The 20,246-nt window shown below is 53.8% G+C and overlaps 1 protein-coding gene across 1 annotated transcript; it reads left to right on the forward strand.

Annotated features, from left to right (window-relative positions):
• Window positions 1-16,200: 16,200 nt before the first annotated feature.
• Window positions 16,201-18,112, forward strand: CEBPB (CCAAT enhancer binding protein beta). The gene has a single exon (XM_004014883.5). The coding sequence runs from the start codon at window positions 16,420-16,422 to the stop codon at window positions 17,470-17,472; it is 1,053 nt and encodes a 350-aa protein (XP_004014932.3). The 5' UTR covers window positions 16,201-16,419; the 3' UTR covers window positions 17,473-18,112.
• The last annotated feature ends 2,134 nt before the right edge of the window (window positions 18,113-20,246 follow it).

Here is a 20,246-nt window from a genome sequence, read left to right on the forward strand (position 1 = left end):
CAGGCAGGTCCCTAAAGCCAGATCTTTCATTCATACCAAAGACAAAGATGGGTTCTAGATGGATTAAAGACAATATGAAGTGCAAAATTAGAAAAATTAGAAGTTATATATACACAATGGAATAGTATTCTGCCATAAAGAGAAATTACATTTTGACACGTGCTACCATGTGGACGGACCTTGAAAACAGTACGCTAAGTGGAGTAAGCCTGTCACAAAAAAGGGAAATGTACGAGTTCTCTGATGCCTAGAATAGTCAATTTCATAGAGATAGAAAGCAAATCAGCGGTTTCCAGGGGCTGCTGGGGAGAGGATGGGAGGAGGGGTAGAGTTCAGTGCGGAGAGAGTTTCTGTTTGGGATGAAAAAGCTCTGGATGTGGGCAATGATAGTGGTTGTACAACATGATGAATGTACCCTCAAAATGACTAAAATGGTTAGTTTAATATTATCTATATTTTACCAGAATAAAAAAACATGATGTATAAAGGCAAAAAAAAAAAAAACCCAATAAAATTTATTTTGATTATGTCCAAATGAAGGAATTCTGTCCAAAGAACCCTATGGACAAAGTTAATAGAAAAATGTTGAGTGTGAACAAATCACAGTGTCTAAAACTGCAGTGCTTGGAACGTACGAGAAACTTCTGGAAACAACGGCAGAGAAGACGGCAGCCCCAGTGGAAAAAGAGCAAGGGACAGGAAGATCAATTTGCAGAAGAGGAAAACCGCAAGCATGGGAGGAAGGCCCAGGCTCACAGGCAAGAGGAAACCCAAAGAAGAGCTGCCACGGTACCTCAGTCAGAATTCAAGTTGGACGGCTCCCGGATTTTCGCCCCCGAAAGGATCGAGGCTGGGATAAGAAAATCAGAAATCGCTGTGTCAGAAAATAACGTCATGCTCCAAGAATAATGAGGATGTGATAAAAAGACACAGGAGCCAGCTGAAAGGGGCTGACAGAAGCCAGACCAGGGCCCGTCTGAGCACCAGATCAAATAATAGTAATGATGGCAGACAATAAAAATGGAATAAAATAAAATCCACGCGTCCATATTGACGTAAGCGAATAAACAGATAATTGGGGGTGAGGTGATTTGAAGATATGGCTGCCAACTCTTCAGGCTTCCCTGCTGGCTCAGTGGTAAAGAACCTGTCTACAGTACAGAGATGCAGGCGGGAGACCTGAGTTCGACCTCTGGTTTGGGAAGGGCTCTTTCTCCCCGGGAGAAAGAAAATGGCAACTCTTTCCTGTATGCTTGCCTGGAAAATCCCAATCCATGGGGCTGCAAAGAGCTGGGCGCAACTGGGTGACTGAAGAACAGCAGCAACAACAACCAGTTCTTTGCCACTCTTCAACGGGCGGAGCCAAATGCACCTCCTCCTGAGTAGGGGCTGGACTCAGCGATTCAATTCTAACAAACAGAATACGGCAGAAGGGAAACTATCGGGAAACTTGGTAACATTAGGTTGGCCAAAAAGTGCCTTTGGTCTTTAAGTAAAAATGAAAGACACATTTTTCATTTTCACCCCTTTTCATGTTGAACGATGTATTCACTATTGTGGGCTTCCTTGGCAGCTCAGATGGTAAAGCGTCTGCCTGCAATGCAGCATCTTCCCTGGGTCAGGAAGATCCCCTGGAGAAGGAAATGGCAACCCACTCCGGTACTCTTGCCTGGAAAATTCCATGGACAGAGGAGCCTGGTAGCCTACAGTCCATGGTCTCAAAGAGTTGGAAACGACTGAGCAACTTCACTTTCTTTCTTTCATTCACCATTGTGTTCCACTATCTTCTGCCGCTTTTCCAGGCAACTTCGTAATTCCATTGTCCCAAAACTTTTTCTTTTTGAACAAAGAACTGTTCCGGGTGCCTTTTACAGTCTTCCAGGGAATTGAATTTTTTTTTTCCCCATTAAGAGAATTTTGTAAAGACTGAAATAAATGGTAGCCTGAAGGTGCAATGTCTGGGGAATATGGTGGATGAACGAGAACTTCCCAGCCAGGCTGTGATAGTTTCTGCCTGGGGGAGGACAACCTCCACGTCACAAGGACACTCAAGCAGCCCTAGCAATCGGCCCATGCTGGGAGCCGAGGCCACCAAGGGCCACGTAAGAGAGGCATTTGGAAGCAGATCCCTCAGCACTGAGCTGTCCACTGTGACACCCACCAGCCACAAAGGGCTGTTCAAGGCTTGAGTGTAACTGGCCCAAATTGGAATGTGCTGTGTTAAATACACATTGAATTTCAAAGAAGCCTGAAAAAAAAAAAAGATGTCAAATATCTCATTAACAACTTTTTATATTGACAATATGTTGAAATGATAAGATTTTAGATATAGTGGGCTTGGTAAAATATATCACTACAATCAATCATTAACCATGGGGTTTCCATTTGGCTCTCATTCTGCTCTTCCCGCTGGACATCGATGCTTTAGCCCCAGCCGAACCTTCAAATAATTCTAGTCCTAGCCAACATGTTTTTTTTTTCTTTTCTTTTTTTAAAAGGTTTCTTTATTCATTTATCTTTGGCGGCGCTGGTCAGCGCTGCAGCTCGTCTCCGGCCAGTTATGCCGAGCGGGGGCTACTCTTTGTCGTGGACAGAGCTCGGGTTTTAGGTGCGGGCTTCAGGGGCTGTGGCACACGGGCTTCCTCACTCCGAGGCATGTGGCGTCTTCCCAGACCAGGGACCGAACCTGTGTCTCCTGCATTTCAGGTGGACTCATAACCACTGGACCACCAGGGAGGTCCCCAGGCAACAGCCTGACTTCAGTCTTCTGAGAGGTTCTAAGGAGAACCTTTGGGCCAAACAATGCTGAATTCCTGACCAGTGAGAAAACCATTCTCAAAAACCAGTGAGAAAATGAATGATTATTACTTTAAGCTGCTAAGTGTTGGGGTCATTATACAGATAGCAATAGACTGATTGAGGCGAGCATCATAATGGATGCTAAAGGTAGTGAAATTGTGAAAAAATGAGTGAAGACTGAAGGAATAATAGGATATTGAAGTTTTAAAATATCTTCCCATGAGATGCTTATTCATTACAAAGAGAAAATACAGTTCTCTGGCAGCGGTGAAACCTGGCTGACGTCACTCGGCCAAGTGATCGATATTAGCATCACCAATAAGGGCACATGTAGCTACCAGGTCCTCCTGGTGGGGACACCGAAAGGGACTCACACCACTTGGGCAGCTTCTGATGAAGGTGCACAGCTTGAGTTCAACCGTGAGGAGGCTTCGGACAGGACCATAGGAGGGACGTTCTGTGAAATAACAGGCCTCTTCAAAAGCGTCAAGGTCATCAATTTTTAGGAAAGACAGACCCAGGGACTGTTTCCCAGACACCAAAGAGATAGGGCAATGGAATGCAGAGTGAGTTGCAGACACCAGGACACCTCACCCCTAAATACTTCAGCATGGACACCGGAAGCTGGAGTTCAACAAATAAATGTTAGTCACTCAGTCGTGTGTGACTCCTTCCGATCCCATGGACTGTAGCCCATCAGGCTCCTCTGTCCATGACATTCTCCAAGCAAGAATACTGGAGTGGGGCTGCCATTTCCTTCTCCAGGGCTCCTGTAGGGGAAATTAGAACTGGAGGTGTCAGGTCCAAGGGAGCTGCTCCGGACATGTTCATTATCAGAGTGTTCCTCTCCTTTGTAAAGCACTTCTGACTGCCAGATTGTTTCATTGTGATCCATTCAGGGGCCATTGCTCTTCTGATCTTAACATACCTAATATGCACCCCAAAGATCTTTCCTTTGGGATAGATGAAATATTTCTTGTCTGTAAAACTGACATTCAGTGAAAGGTACAGATCTTAGGAATACTTTGGGTTATTTCTGAAACAAGGTTTTGCAGATGCAACCAAATTAAGAAGAGCTCATACTGGATGAGGGTGGGCCCTCAACCCACTGACTGGTGTCTTTATAAGAGAAAGGAGGAGATGTAGATATAGACATGCCCAAGGGAAAGAAGTCCCCATCAAGAGGGAGACAGAGTATGGCGTGATGTGGCTGCAAGGCAAGTAGTGCTAGAGACTGCACCAGCATGGCTGATTTCAGACTGCCGGCTGCCAGAACTGGTGGAGAGTAAATGCATGTTGTTTTATGTGCCCTGGTTTGTGATGCTTTGTGATGACAGCCTGGGAAAACTGATATGGAACATTTACCATCACCCCCGAAAGTACCCTCCTGCCTTCCTACAAAATCCTGCCCACCCTTCAGAAGAGGAAATCCCGCTTCTCCAGCATAGATTAATGTTTCTTGTTCTACAGCTTCATGTAAGTGGAATCAGGCAGGATGTATTCTTTCGTGTTGGTGTTTTTCACTTGGCACAAGATTTTAGAGATGGCCAAGTGGTTTGTTGTTGTTCAGTTGTGTCTGACTCTTTGCAACCTCATGGACCACAGCACGCCAGGCCATCACCAACTCCCGGAGTTTGCTCAGACTCATATCCATTGAGTCGGTGAGGCCATCCAACCATCTCATCCTCTGTCGTCCCCTTCTCCTCCTGCCTTCAATCTTTCCCAGCATTAGGGTCTTTTCTAATGAGTCAGCTCTTCACATCCAGTGGCCAGAGTATTGGATCTTCAGCTTCAGCATCAGTGCCTCCAATGAACATTCAGGATTGGTTTCCTTTAGGATTGAATGGTTTGATCAGGTGGTTGCACCTAGGTTGGCACACCTCTGATTAAAGTCAATTTGCTTGAGGGGGAAGCAAAATTTGAAGTTGAGGAGGAGGGGGCTAGGCAATAAGGATGGGAAATTTCTTTTCGAAGCTGGGCTTGGAGCCTCCTGTCCTGGAATGTCTGACTTTTCAAGTTCGCCACTACACCTGCTTTCTTGTCTGGGCTCAACGGGGCAAGTTGGAGGCTAGGCTCTTTCGCCACCTAGTGGTCATTCTAGATAAGTGCAGCCAGTGATGCCAGCCCTGCGCCCAGCTGGGTGGGGAGACTGGGGGTCAGATCACTGTGTCTTTTCCAGGGTTGTGCCTCTGAGTCACTAAGTACCTATTCAGCACCGGCCTGAGTCCTGTGTGAGTGTGTGTATACAGAGATGACCTACATTAGGCGAACTGTGAGGGGTCCAAGGAGAGGGACTGATGCTGAAGCTCCAGTACTTTGGCCACCTGATATGAAGAGCTGACTCATTGGAAAAAACCTTGAAGCTGGGAAAGATTGAAGGCAGGAGGAGAAGGGGACGACAGAGGATGAGATGGTTGGATGGTGTCACCGACTCAATGGACATGAGTTTGGGTGGGCTCCGGGAGTTGGTGATGGACAGGGAGGCCTGGTGTGCTGCAGTCCATGAGGTCGCAAAGAGTCGGTCACAACTGAGCGGCGGAACTGAACAGAAGGAGAGGGAGGTTACACGAAACTAACTCCAGTAGAGTCAGAATAAGATCCTGGAGTCAGCAGGTGGAGGGAGCACAGAGGCAGCAGAGAGCACTTGGGCATTCAGGGGGAGTTTCTCGGGGCATTTCTCGGCTGGAGGCAGAGAGGTGTGTTAGCAGCAGAGGGAGCCACAGGCGTGGTGCGGGACCATGCCCGGCGCGGCTTTCTAGACACAAACAGCAACAAGGCAGCAGGCGGCCAGGGCTTCCCAGGTGGCTCAGCGGGAAAGAACCTGCCTTCATTGCAAGAGACAGGGGTTCAATCGCGGGGTGGGGAAGATCCCCTGGAGAGGAAATGGCAATGCACTCCAATATTCTTGCCTGGGAAATCCCACGGACAGAGGAGCCTGGTGGGCCATAGTCCGTGGCGTCACAAAGAGTCGAACACAACCGAGAGGCTAAGCAGCAGAAACAATGCCTATCTATGGTGCCCATTTTCAAGTTAGAAGAGGACGTGGTTTCCCCCTCTTCTCGCACCTCAGGACCCCAGCCCGCCGTAGCAGACGTCCTCTGGGGCTGGCTCCCCACGAACCAGCTTCCTGGAAGGCACGCCCTTGTGCAGCCCCCTGGCCTTGCGCCTGGCCCGTCCAGCAGGACAGTGTGGGGCTTCCGCCTGAGAAGACCCAGCAGCTCTCACTTCTGCGCTTGGGAGCACGGCCACTGTGGCAGCGAGTCTGCGGGGAGGAGCCACCTGGGGGCCACGGGAGAGCATTCCAGCAGGGAGCTAGACCTGTGCAGGGGCCAGCGAGAAGGCCCCGTGATGATCACGGACATGTCCACAGGCCAGTGGAAGAGGCCACGGGTGGAGGGGGAACTACGTTATGGAGAGTGGGGACCAAGGACTCGGGGCAGCTGGCTCCTGCAGCCAGCCGCCGTTCAGGCCAAGCCAGCGGTGGCCCCACACGCGGGGATGAGCCCTGTAGCGGGGACAAGCTGCCCCCACCTGCGCCTTGTCCAAAGTCCTGACCCACAGGGGTGTCAGCAAACCAGATGGGGGTTGGTGGCAGGCTGCTAAGTTGTGGGGTGAGTTATTTCACGTCATTCCGAGCACCTCGAGTTTCTTCCGGCCCTCCCAGCAGGAGACCACATCCTCACACAGACACACGAGAGTGCATTTCCGTGTCTGTCCGCCTTCAGGTGGGGGTTCGTGCACCACACGTCCTGGCCTGGCCCTTCTCTTTCTCTCTCTTTTTAAAAGTCATTCGCTTGTTTATTGACATTCTTTTTTAAAAAATCGATTCCTTACGACTGCGCTGCCTTTCTCTAGCCGTGATGCTCGGGTTTCTCATTGCGGTGGCTTTTCTTGTCGGGGAGCGTGGGTTCCAGGCCACACTGGCTTCAGGAATTGAGGTGCCCAGCTTTGGTTGCCTGCCCCCGCCCCGACATGTGGAATCTCCCTGTATCAGGGAACAAACCCGTTTCTCCTCCATCGGCAGGCAGATTCTTAACCACTGAACCACCAGGGAAGTCCCTGGCCTTTTTCTCTTAACCTAGACCTTAGGGATGGTCCTAGATGCGTGCGGTTCATACGGTAGCTACTAGCCATGGGAGTGAAATTGGATGAAATAAAAACACTGAGTTCCCAGTCACACCAGCCGCCTCTCAGGGACTCAGTGGCCTCCTGCAGCTGGCAGCTCACTCCCACGTGGCAGAGCAGAGATGTGGGCTATTCCCCCCAGCCCAGGGAGTCCTGCAGGGCAGTGCTGGTCTGGATTCCCCCCACCCCCCCACCCCCCATAGCACTGCGCTGTTATTTTTAGCAGCTGTAGAGTCTTTCCTGGAAATACTGACACCAGAGCGCAAGACTTGCTATTGCAGAGCCCATTCGTCTTTGTGCAGTAGGATAAATGCCCACCACTTCTGGGCCCGATGAAGTCTTCCATTTTGATAGCTATGGTCAAGGTACTAGACGTTGAGCCCCTTTGCAAAGCCACTAAAAGCTCGTAAGCCTGTTTGTTTTCCCAAAGCTGCTTCATCAACACATGTGGAATTCAGATTTTTTTTTTTTTTTTAACTAATGGTGAAGGTTTTCACAACAAGCAAGACTCTACCAGGAAGCTGCTCTGCTAGGCCCTTCTTTCACTCAACAGTCCCATTGGGTGTCTCTCCATGCTGACATGAAAAGCTACCTTGTCCTTTAAAAAAAGTGTGCTATTATAAAATTCACATAGCATAAAGTTTGCCATCACTAAAAAAAAAAAAAAAACAGAAGTAGAGTTGATTTGCAATATTGTGTTAATTTCATGTAGACAGCAAAGTGATTCAGGTATATATACATATATAGTGTCAGGTTTTCTGTTACCAGTATGTTAAAACATACTGACTATAGTTCCCCGGGCTATATAGTGAATCCTTATTGCTCATCTGTTTTACACACAGTAGTTTGTATCTGTTAACCCCATACTCCTGATTTACCCCTTGTCCCTGTCCCCTTTGGTAACCGTAAGTTTGTTTTCTATGTCTGCGGGTCTATTTGTGTTCTGTGTATAGGTTTATTGGTATTGTTAAGTGACACTGTGTAGTATTTGCCTTTTTGTCTGACTTACTTCACTAAGTGTAATATTCTCTAGGTCCAGCCGCATTGCCACAAATAGCATTGCTTCGTTCTTTTTTGCCGGCAGAGTCATTGTATATACACACATAAATATTTATCTCCGACCTCTTCTCTATCCATCCATGTCGACCGACATTTAGGCTGCTCCCCTGTCTTAGCCTTTGTGAACAGCGCTGCTATGACTAGTGAGGTGCCTGCCTGAATCTTTGCGAATGAGGTTTTTGACTTAAAAAAAAACAAAAAACTTTATCTATTTATTTAGACTGCACTGGTCTTGATTGCAGCACACAGGTTTGGTTGCTCAACAGCATGTGGGATTTTAGTTCCCCAGCCTGGGATCAAACCCATGTCCGCTGCACTGGAAGGCCAATTCTTAGCCACTTGACCGCCAGGGAAGTCCTGAGGCTTTCGTCTTTTCTGGACACATGTCCAGGAATGGGGCTGCTGGGTCATATGGTAGCTCTATGAAGTTGACCATCTTATAATCCCGTAGTTCTGATAAATGTGTCATGTCTAGTAAGATGTTAGTATTAGAGGAGGCTGTACAAAGACTTCATGGGAATGCTGTACTGACTTTGCAGCTCTTCTAGAAACCGAAAATTGTTACCAGGTAAATAGTTAAAATTAACCAGCAATTTTTAAAAAGTTCAAAAAAATGAACCATCTTAACTGCAGTTTGGGCTTCCAGGTGGCGCTAGTGGCAAAGAACCCGCCTGCCAATGCAGGAGACACAGGAGACTTGGGTTCAATCCCTGGGTCAGGAAGATCCCCTGGAGGAGGGCATGGCAACCCACTCCAGTATTCTTGCCTGGAGACGCCCATGGGCAGAGGAGCCTGGCGGGCTGCAGTCCGCAGGGTCGCAGAGTCGGACACGACTGAAGCGACTGTGTGCACACACACACACACACACAACTACAGTTCAGGGACATCAAGTGTATTTACAGTTGTACAAGCAACACCGCCATCCATCTCTGGGACTGTCTCATCTTCCCGAGCTGAAACGCTGTACCTGATAAACGACTCCCCTCTCCCCAACCACCATTCTACTGTCTGTCTCTGAGTCTGACTGACCTAGGCACTGAGTGTAAGTAGGATTAGACGGTGTTTGTCCTTTCGTGTCCTCCCTATTTCATTTAGAATCATGTCCTCCAGCTTCATCCATGTTGCAGGCTGTGTCGGAATTTCCTTCTATTTAAAGGCCGAATAGTATTCCCTCATATGTATAGACCACGTTTTGTTTATTTATTCTTATATCAGTGGATATTTGTGCTGCCTCCACCTTTTGGCTATTGTGAATAATTGCTGCTGTGAATATGGGTGTTAAATATATTTTCAAAACCCTGCTTTCAGTTCTTTGGGGCATATGCCTAGAAGTGGAATTGCTGGATCATATGGTAATTCCCTTTTTAATTTTTTGAGGAAGTACCTTAATGTTCCTAACAGTGCTTCTACCATTTGACATTCCCACCAGCAACACAAAAGGGTTCCAATTTCTCCATATCATCACCAACACTTGTTTCTTTCTTTTCTTTTTTTCCAACAGTAGTCAGTGGGTGTGGCAGAGAAGGCAATGGCACCCCACTCCAGTACTCTTGCCTGGAAAATCCCATGGATGCAGGAGCCTGGTGGGCTGCAGTCCATGGGGTTGCTAAGAGTCTGATACGACTGAGCGACTTCATTTTCACTTTTCACTTTCATGCGTTGGAGAAGGAAGTGGCAACCCACTCCAGTGTTCTTGCCTGGAGAATCCCAGGGACGGGGGAGCCTGGTGGGCTGCTGTCTCTGGGGTCTCACAGAGTCGGGCACGACTGAAGTGACTCAGCAGCAGCAGGGGCAGCAGCGGGTGTGGAGTAGTCTCTCATTGTGGTTTTGATTTGCGTTTCCCAAATAATTAGTAATTTTGAACATCTTCTCGTGTGCCTGTTGGTCATCCACACGTCCTCTTTGGAGAAATGTCTATTTTAAGCCTCTGCTTGTTTTTAATTGAGTAACTTTTCTGTTCAGTTGTAGTTCTTTATATTTTCTGGATATTAACCTCTTTTCAGATGCTATTCAGTCACTAAGTCGTGTCTGACTCTTTGCGACCCCATAGAATGCAGCATGCCAGGCTTCTCTCTTTCACCATCTCCTGGAGCTTGCTCAAACTCATGTCCATTGAGTCGGTGATGCCATCCAACCGTCTCTTCCTCTGTCGTCCCCTTCTCCTCCTGCCTTCAGTCTTTCCCAGAATCAGGGTCTTTTCCAATGAGTTGGCTCTTCGCATCAGGTGGTCAGTATTGGAGATTCAGCTTCAATACCAGAAATGTGACCTGCAAATATTGTCTCCTGTCTTGTACACCATCATTCTACTCTGTTGATTTGGTCCTTTACTGCCCAGAAGTTTTAAATTTTGATGCATCAAATATATCTACTTTTTTCCCTGTTGGTTGCTAGGGCTTTTGATGTCATATACCTTGTCCCTTTTGGAGAAGGAAATGGCAACCTACTCCAGTACTCTTGCCTGGAAAATTCCATGGAAAGAGGAGCCTTGTAGGCTACGGTCCATGGGGTCGCAAAGAGTCGGACACGACTGAGCGACCTCACTTCACTTCACCTTGTCCCTTTAAATGGCTATAGAATGGGTCATTGTGTGGTTGTTTTGTAACTGGATCTGTCAGCAAATCCTGAAAGTGGATTCACTCTCTCTTTCTCGCAGCCTCCATGGCTTGGTGGAGTCCACGGCTAGCTGGCTGCGTGACTCTGCTCACCTCCTCGCTGGGCTCCCTGCTTCCTCCCTTACCTCCAGGACAGTCCATTCCCCATAGGCAGCCCACGGATTCTATCAGAACCTAAGTCAGCTCCTGTCCCTCCCCTGCTCAGAACTCACCTTTGCTCCCCCTAATCCCAAGTAAAAGCCAAAGTCGTTACATGCTCAGTCAGGTCTGACTCTGTGCTGCCCTATGGACTGTAGCCTGCCAGGCTCCATGGGATTTTCCCGGCAATATTCGGAGTGGGTTGCCATTTCCTTCTCCAGGGGATCTTTCTAGCCCAGGGATTGAACCCGTGTCTCCTGCATCTCCTGCACTGGAGGCGAGTTCTTGACCACTGAGCCAGCAGGGGAGCTCCAAAGCCTTATGAGACACGGCCCCCACTATTTCTACAAGATCATTTCCTGCTGCTTACATGAGCCAGGTATGCTCCTACTCAGGGCCTTTGTGTGCACCGTTTTCCTTGCTGCTGTCTGCACGGCCCACTCCCTCACTGCATTCCTGTTTTTGCTCACCTGTCACCTCAATGAGGCCTCCCCTGGCCATTCTAAAAACTTAGTAACTGTAACGGGCTTCCCCAGTGGCTCAGCAGGTGAAGAATCCAAATGCAGGACCCGTAGGAGACATGGGTTCGATCCTTGGGTTAGAAAGATCCCCTGGAGAAGGAAATGGCAACCCATTCTTGCCAGGAAAACTCCATGGACAGAGGAGCCTGGCGGGCTACAGTCACGGGGTTGCAAAGAGTTGGACACAACTGGGTATGTGGCACCGTTATTTGACCACTCTCAAGTTAAAGTAAAATCCCCCAGCACTCCCCATCCCCATCCTCTGCTGTATTCTTCTCCATGGAACTTCCCAGAATATAACACACTGTATGCTTAACTCATTTACCTTGTTTACTGTTTATCTTCCCCAAAAGGAATATCAGCTTCATGGGAACAGGGATCACTTCTGTCTTGTTCGTGAATACATCTCTAGGACATGAGACATGGTAGGTTCCAAAAAAAAAAAAAAAAAATCTGATGGAGGACTAAAGGAAAGTACCCTTTGTCTGCTTGTTGGACATTTTTACTTCTTTCAGTGGTGGCTTGCTCATGCCATGTGAACATCTATTAGTATCCACAGTGCCCATAAGCCCAAGTACCCAGTAGATCCTTCATCAAAGATTCATTTAAATCACTCTTGCATTTCCAGAACTAACTCACTGGAAAAGACCCTGATGCTGGGAAAGATTGAAGGCAAGAGGAGAAGGGGACGACAGAGGATGAGATGGTTGGATGGCATCATCGACTCGATGGACATGGGTTTGGGTGGACTCCGAGAGTTGGTGATGGACAGGGAGGCCTGGCGTGCTGCGGTTCATGGGGTTGCAAAGTCAGACACAACTGAGCAACTGAACTGAACTGACTGCATTTCCAGAGCTGGCCACGTGGTGGCAGCATGCGCTCAGGCAAGTTTCACTAGCAGCCCCGAGGGTCTCCCACCAATTCCAAAATTGCGGATCCTGGGACATTGGACCTGGAAGCTGTCTGGGATCTAATCTAGGCAGATGGGGAAAGTGAGGCCTGGCAGAGGAGGAGTGGTGGGGGCAGACGTCGGACACAGGAATCAGGACCGATCTGGCTTTTGCACCAAGTTCCCTGTGTTGCCAGGCGCAGTCCTAACCAGCCCTAGGCCTGCAGGCCTGCCTGCTTTGGGAGGTTTCCGGGACATGCAGGGTCAGGTGCTTTGCAGGGCTCAGGGGAGGCCCTTCACTCTCATGTGCTGAGGTGGGCCTGTGTGAGGGGGTGCCGTAGGCCCAGAATGCCCACGAGAGAGGGAGTGGCGTTTCCCCAGTTGACCAGATGAGGGACTGAGGTCTAGAGGGGACCCCAGAGTGCCATGGCCTGGAGGGTAAGAGCAGGAACAGAAGGCCAGCCCCACAGCATCCCAGGTCCAAAGCCTCCAGAGACCGTCTCTCCGGAACCTCTCTGATGCTTCCTCCTTCAGCCTTATTTTTCGACCTGCTGGCTGACTTCTGAGCTCTGCTGAGAACTCCTTGACCACTGTCTGTCAAAGAAGCAACAATGGACACCTTTGGTTTCCTCTTCCTGGAAACAGGGCTAAAGAAAAGCGGCAGAGACCGGGAGAAGGAATCCTGAAAGCAGTCTGGGGGCAGAGGAGGGCACGGACCGAGGCAGGAAAGGGCCTGTTCTTCCCCAGTCGCCCACTGGCTCCTGCCCACCATTCGCAGCCACACGGGCCCAGCCCTCAGCTTCCGGTTTTAAAAGTGAAGCTAGAATTTCGAATTTTGATGTGACATGTCTTGATTTTGTGAAATGTTGGCAACACAGTCATTAAAAAACGAGACAGAAAAAAATCTGAAGCGAATCACTGGGGCGGGGGTCAAACCGACCGCGTCTCTAGGTTGGATCTGGGCGCCGGCTGCCGCCTTGAGACCCTTCCGCGCCCTGGGTTCCTAGGGACACCTACGCCACCGGTACCTGGGAGAGGTCGCCGCGGGAGGTGACAGGTGGGCCCCGCTTTCTGAGCCCTCGCCGCCTGCAGGGCCGCTGGGGCGTGCTCCGGCGCTCTGGACCATAGTGGTTCGGTCACATCACCCCCCTCCTCGGGGAAAGGCTGAGCGCTAGTGGCAGGGCAGCAGGCAGGGCCTGTTGAGCAACCAGCCTTGTGAAAACAAGGGCTTACGTCACCCGGGCAGGCAGCCTCCCTGCAGGACACCTGCGGAGGCGCTGGGGTGGGAATCGCCACTGACTCCAGCGTCGGGGGTGGCAGGGTGGGAAGCCAGGGGCTCAGTGTTTGGTAGGTGACGGCAAGACCCCGATGGGACTGAATCTGTCCTTGGGGGCTGGTCCTGAGGGCCTGGGTGGCCCCTTGGCTCATTGTGTAACCCCCAGCTGCCCTTTTCTGAGCCTCAGTTTTTCCACTCGAAAAATGGGGCTCACATCAGACCCATTATGATTTATTACAAACCCAAAAGGGAAGGCTGGGCTGGGAAGACATTAATCTTTCCCATCCCCAGGGATGTGACCTTGAACAGACACCCTGAGCTCTGCGTGGCCTCAGTTTCCTCATCTGTAAAGTGGGGATGATAATAGGACCTGCTTCTTACCAATGATTAGGAGGATGAAATGAGTTCAGTTCAGTTCAGTTCAGTCGCTCAGTTGTGTCGGACTAGTAGATGCAAAGGGCTTAAAATACGGTTCAGGGAGGGTGAAAGACTGACTGGAGATCACACACGAATCCTTCGATTAGCTGCAGACTCCCCACATCTCACTGCATCTCCCCAGAACCCCGAGAGGCCGGGGCGGGTGCTGAGTCTCAGAGAGGTCACACAGTCCAGTTAATGGGGTGTGGGGGGAACCTCACCATCTCCTCCATCTTCATTTATTGAGCCCTTCCTGTGCCAGGCACTATTCCAGGCACTGGGGGAACAGCAGTGAGCAAAACAGAGCAATCCCTCCCGGAAGTCAGGGAGGGCTTTCAGAGGAGGCCACCTGTGGGCTGAGCCCTGCAGAGCTAGCTGCCTTGGGCAGGGCTGGGGAAAGCCTGTTCTTGGTCCAGAGGTGCAAATGCATCCTGTTCCCCAGTACATTTTGAGCATGCTTGACCCACGATTTCCCATATTTGAGAGCGGGTAGTCTGGAGGGGGACTGAGGCAGACAAGACGAGGATCTTGGTGGCTGGAGATAAGGGCTAGGAAGGAAGTTTGCCAGCAGGTGGGGCTGGGAGGGCCTCTGGGGGCAGTGGCGCTTCAGCTCAGCCCTGAGTGTCCCATTTTGCAGCTTGGGAGTCCTGGCTGCGTGGCCCCAGGGCCTTAGGTCCCTCCCTGGCCCAGAGGCTGCTGGGAAGGCCCAGAAAGCCAGCAGGCTGGGCCAGTGTTTCACTCTGTCCCTCCCTGCCCCCCACCCCCAAGGGCACTCAGAGATGTCATTTCTCCAGCTCTCCGGAGCGGAGGTCACCCCAGCTCAGCAGATAACGCTGAAGGTTGAGCAATGCCCGCCTGCCCGCCAGGGCCAGGGCTGGGGTCAGTGGGTCGGGGGTCAGCACCAGGCAGGCTGGGAGCTCCTGCCTGGGGTGCCGGGGTCTGGGAGTGGCAGAAGGGTAGGCCCAAGGGGCTGCCGAAATGGCCTTGGAATGGTGCAGGAGAGGGCCAGGGCGGCTGGCACCCACTCAGCAGGGAGGGCCTGGGGCCGGCGTTCCCATCCTGGTGGGCCATCTCGTCTCCCTCTCTGTGAACCAAGGGCCGCGAGGGCATCCTCCTGGCAGGGTGAAAAAGCAAGCTCTGGGTCCAGACCCCTCTCACCACACAGCAGGGGCCTGCTAAAAGAGGAGAACTCCTTCCTCCCTTCTGCATGGCCCCCTGGGTCCTGCCTGGACCCCCACCCACCAGCCTCAGATACAGGTGCTTTGGGAGGGGGATGACGAACAGCTCTGAGGGTGCCTGGATAAGGGCTTTTCTTTTGAGAACAGTGGGGAACATGAAGCTGTGTGATCTTGGGTGTGCTGTGGGCCTCTGGGCCTCTTTGTACTGGGAAGAGGCCCTTCTTTCTGATGTGTGTCCCAGAGCGGTGAGCGTTTGGGAGTCTGCGTTGGAGACAGTTAATACAACTAATAAAGATAACAGTAAGGACACCCTCGCAGACTTAAACTTGGAGAAGCCAAGTGACTAGTCCAAGGTCACACAGCGTGTGGTCGGGGGGCACCCCACCCCCGTTCCACCCTCCGGGGAGGGGGCCCCAGGTCAGGGCGGGGTGGGGCTGGAGAAGACCCAGGTGTGGTCCGAGGGGGAGGGAGCAGGCAGGTGCGGGGGGCGGGGCCGGGGGAGGGGCGCTCGCCCCCTTGTTTGCACCTCCCCAAGCCCCCAACCCCAGGTCTTCCTATTTCAGAAGGGGAGTCACCGCAGGTGTGAGTCCCTCCTGTCCAGATCTGGGGAGGGGTGCCAGTTTAGCGGCGAGGCCGCACTCGGGGGAGGGCTGTGGAGGCGGCTCACCCCTCCGGGAGTCCGAGCTGGAGGGGGTTGGGGTCTCCAGCATCCCTGGCTGGGGGGAGAGGGGCGCGCCCCCTCCCTGGAGAGCCAGGTCCGGCGGCCGCGGCTCCCGAAGGCCAGCGCCTCCTCCAGCAGGGGGCGGGCGGCGGCCGCGTTCAGGGTGGGAGCAGACGGCCGCCCGGCCCCCTCCCCGGGTTCCCCCTCCCTTCTCGTCCGCCGGCCGGCCCAGAGGGGGCGGTCCGGGGGCGGGCTCGCGCCTCTCCGCGCTCGCCATCTCGGGGCCGCCGGGTGGGAGTGGACAGGGCGGGGGCCCGAGGCCGCCCCCCACCCCGGCCCCGCAGGCCGGGGGACCCCCGGGGGCGCGCTCCGGGTCTCCAGGCCGGCCCGCCGGCGCCCGGCCGGGGGTCCCGGGCGGCCGCGGCGTGTCCTCTGCGTGCCCGGGGAGGGAGGGGCCGCCGCCGGGCGTGACGCAGCCGTTGCTATGGCCCGCCTTTATAAATAAACGGGCTCGGGAGAAACTTTAGCGAGTCAGAGCCGCGCACGGGACCGGGAAGGGGACCCACCCGAGGGTCCGGCCGGCAGCCCCCCGCACTGATAGCGGCCACCCCGGAGCAGCGGCGGCGGCAGCAGCAGCAGCAGCGGCGGCGACACAGCAGCGACTGTTCGGAGCCGGGAGGCCGCGCCACCTGCGGGCCGGCCGGCGCGGGCAGCCCCAGGCCCCCTCCCCGGGCACCCGCGTTCATGCAACGCCTGGTGGCCTGGGACCCAGCATGTCTCCCCCTGCCGCCGCCGCCGCCCGCCTTTAAATCCATGGAAGTGGCCAACTTCTACTACGAGGCGGACTGCTTGGCTGCTGCGTACGGCGGCAAGGCGGCCCCCGCGGCGCCCCCGGCGGCCAGACCCGGGCCGCGCCCCCCCGCCGGCGAGCTGGGTAGCATCGGAGAGCACGAGCGCGCCATCGACTTCAGCCCCTACCTGGAGCCGCTGGGCGCGCCGCAGGCCCCGGCACCCACCACGGCCACGGACACCTTCGAGGCGGCTCCGCCCGCGCCCGCCCCCGCGCCCGCCTCCTCCGGGCAGCACCACGACTTCCTCTCCGACCTCTTCTCCGACGACTACGGGGGCAAGAACTGCAAGAAGGCGGCCGAGTACGGCTACGTGAGCCTGGGCCGCCTGGGGGCCGCCAAGGGCGCGCTGCACCCGGGCTGCTTCGCACCCCTGCACCCGCCACCGCCGCCGCCGCCGCCGCCGCCGCCGGCGGAGCTCAAGGCGGAGCCGGGCTTCGAGCCCGCGGACTGCAAGCGGAAGGAGGAGGCCGGAGCTCCGGGCGGCGGCGCCGCGGGCATGGCGGCCGGCTTCCCGTACGCGCTGCGCGCCTACCTCGGCTACCAGGCGGTGCCGAGCGGCAGCAGCGGGAGCCTGTCCACGTCCTCGTCGTCCAGCCCGCCCGGCACGCCGAGCCCCGCCGACGCCAAGGCACCCCCGGCCGCCGCCGCCTGCTACGCGGGGGCGGCGCCGGCGCCCTCGCAGGTCAAGAGCAAGGCCAAGAAGACGGTGGACAAGCACAGCGACGAGTACAAGATCCGGCGGGAGCGCAACAACATCGCGGTGCGCAAAAGCCGCGACAAGGCCAAGATGCGCAACCTGGAGACGCAGCACAAGGTCCTGGAGCTCACGGCCGAGAACGAGCGGCTCCAGAAGAAGGTGGAGCAGCTGTCGCGCGAGCTCAGCACCCTGCGGAACTTGTTCAAGCAGCTGCCCGAGCCCCTGCTCGCCTCCTCCGGCCACTGCTAGCGCGGCCCCCGTGCGCGTCCCCCGCGGCCGGCCGGCCGGCCCCCGCGCTGCCGGGCGCGCCGCGGCCGCCGAGACTCCGGGGAGCGCCCGCGCGCCCGCCCGCGCCCCTGGCGGCGCCGGCAGAACTTTGGCACTGGGGCACTGGGCAGCGCGGGGAGCGCGTCGGTAATTTTAATATTTTATTATATATATCTATCTATATTTTTGTCCACACCAGCCGCACGTGCAGACGGGGCGCCCGCCCGTGGTGTTATTTAAAGAAGAGATGTCTATGTGTACAGATGAATGATAAACTCTTGCCTCTCATTCTGCCCACCCCCCCTCTCTGGGCGCCGGCGGGCGGGCCGGTTTCGAAGTTGATGCAATCGGTTTAAACATGGCTGAACGCGTGTGTACACGGGACTGACGCAACCCACGTGTAACTGTCAGCCGGGCCCTGAGTAATCGCTTAAAGATGTTCCTACGGGGTTGTTGCTGTTGATGTTGTTTTTTGTTTTTGTTGGTGTTTTTTTTTTTTTGGCCTTTTTTTTTTGTATTATAAAAAAAAATCTATTTCTATGAAAAAAGAGGCATCTGTATATTTGGGAATCTTTTCCGTTTCGAGCATTAAGAACACTTTTAATAAACTTTTTTTTTTTTTTGAGAATGTTTAAAAAGCCTTTTGGGGGCAGTAGTTGGCTTTGATTTTTTTTTCTTCCCCTTTATTTTGGATTTATATTTGCCTTTCTGGTGTGTGGGGGGTTGTTGTTGTGTGTGTGTGTGTGAGTGAGAGCTGCTGTTATTTTTGGCATTTTAGGTGGTTGGGTGGGGGTGTTGCAGCTGCTTATTCTCCTCTGCTACTCCCCCCCTCAACCCCACCCCCAGGGCCTGTGCTTGGAGATGGGGGTATCAGGCCTGGCGCGGGGGAGGGGCAGAGGAGTGCTGGGTCAGGCTTTGAGGGTGACTCAGTGCGGCTGAGTGCTGGGGAGGAGTGACTAGGAGCCCTGCTTGGGGAGGGCCTGCAGGGCCTCTGGCTGGTCCTGAGTCCGGGGCTTGGGTTTGGAGGGGCTTTGCGGGTTCTGATCTCTGCACAGCGCGTGGGGACCCAGCCCATGGGACTGTGACTCTGAAAAAGAAGGGGTACAGGTCTTGGTCCTACTGAGCCCAAATCGGAGCAGACTGTTTTGAAAAGTGAAGCAGGGCATGGTGTTTAGAAAATAGTGTGTGTGTGTATGTGTATTTTTAAGAGAGTAGCCTGGGTGTGTGGGTGAGCTTGTGTTTGTGTGTTCTGGCCAGAGGGAGGGGAGAATCCAGAATCTGGGCTCGGTTGGGGAGGCGGGGGAAGGGTTCCTATACGTTCACTCCTTTCCTAGTACCACTTGTCCTGCTTGTACCTACTGTGGACACTGAGGCCCAGGCTCACCTGCTCAAGGACGCTGAGCCCAGGTGTGAACCCGGGCCTGCCATCCCTGACTCCCTGTGACAGAAGTGGCCCCGGGCAAGGCTGCGTGTTCCCCGTCCCCTGCTACACTCCTGCCTGCCCCTTTGCATGGCTCCTCCACCCCCGTTCCAGCCCTGGACGGCATTCCTGAGAGTTGAGGATGTAGACGGAGGGGTTTGTGGATACCCGTACAGCGTCCCACGGTGCCTGGCACGCAGGAGGTGTTATATAAGCGTTTGCTCTTGTTATTATTTTTCGCTGGGAGGCTCCTGGCATTTGGCACTTGAATCTCCAGCGCAGCGCGAGTGTGGCCAGCGCTCGCCAGGGGCCAGTGTCCAGTAAGCCCTGGACCTGCCCATCTCATCTAAATCTCAACCACCTTCAAAGAGGCTGCTGCCATTACGTGGCCTGCTTGGAGAGCTGTGAATCTGCTTTTGGCTGTCGCACCCTTAAGAGTGAGAACTATGTTTGTAGGGGGAGCCCTGCTTTAGGAATTCAGGGATGGAGGGAGGGTGGAATAGGGGGCTTCGTAGATGCGTTTGCTGAGGACCTGGGATGGCCTGGGATCTTGGGAGCGGTTGCTGATACTGTGGTTTGAGAAGGGGCAGTGTGCTTCCTCTCCCTTGCCCTTTGGGTGCCTGGATGTTCCCCGCCCCCCTCTGACCCCCGCCCCGTGGAAGCCTGTGGGAAACAGACACTCAGCCCCCACCGTTACGGAGCTGAGGACCAAGGCAAATGCCACCTCCCTAACCCCATTTGTGGCCTGGGCCCTGGGCACACATAACCTGGGCCCTGGGTGGTCGGAAGACTGATGGGAAGCTGCAATGTCAAAGTCCGTTCAGTACCAGCACCAGCGCATCAGCTCAAGTGCCTCTGGGATTTACCTGCTGAGGGGCAGAGTGGGTGGGGGGCTGACCTCGGGAGTGAGGTAGCTCAGTCTTTGGGTCAGGGGGTGGGGGGAGGGAGTCGCCATTTAGGAGGGAACCTCCCCAGTCCCTGCTCCTTCAGTCGTGAAGAGTTGGCTGGTGACTGCCGCTTCTCACCCACTTTTTGTCACCAGAGGATGCAAAGGAGGTGAGAGGCGAGAAGTCTGGGCAGAGAGTGGCCCTAAGCTCCTGTTTCCTGAGCGCTGCTGCACAGTGAGTGTGGAGCGTCACTGTTCACACGCTCAGACCCTCCTGTAATCGACATAGGCACCCAGGGAAGGGGCTACACCGGTTTGACAAAAGTAAACTGAGGCCCACGATAGCGGGGTTACTGCTCAGGAAGAACAAGGGTGGAGCCAGTTAGCCAAGTTCGGCTCTGAAGTCTCTGGGGAAAGCTTGGTGCTGAAAGCCTGATTGGTAACCCCAGC

The sequence above is a fragment of the Ovis aries genome, chromosome 13 (genome assembly GCF_016772045.2).
Source record: "Ovis aries strain OAR_USU_Benz2616 breed Rambouillet chromosome 13, ARS-UI_Ramb_v3.0, whole genome shotgun sequence".
NCBI classification, from domain to species: Eukaryota; Metazoa; Chordata; class Mammalia; order Artiodactyla; family Bovidae; genus Ovis; species Ovis aries.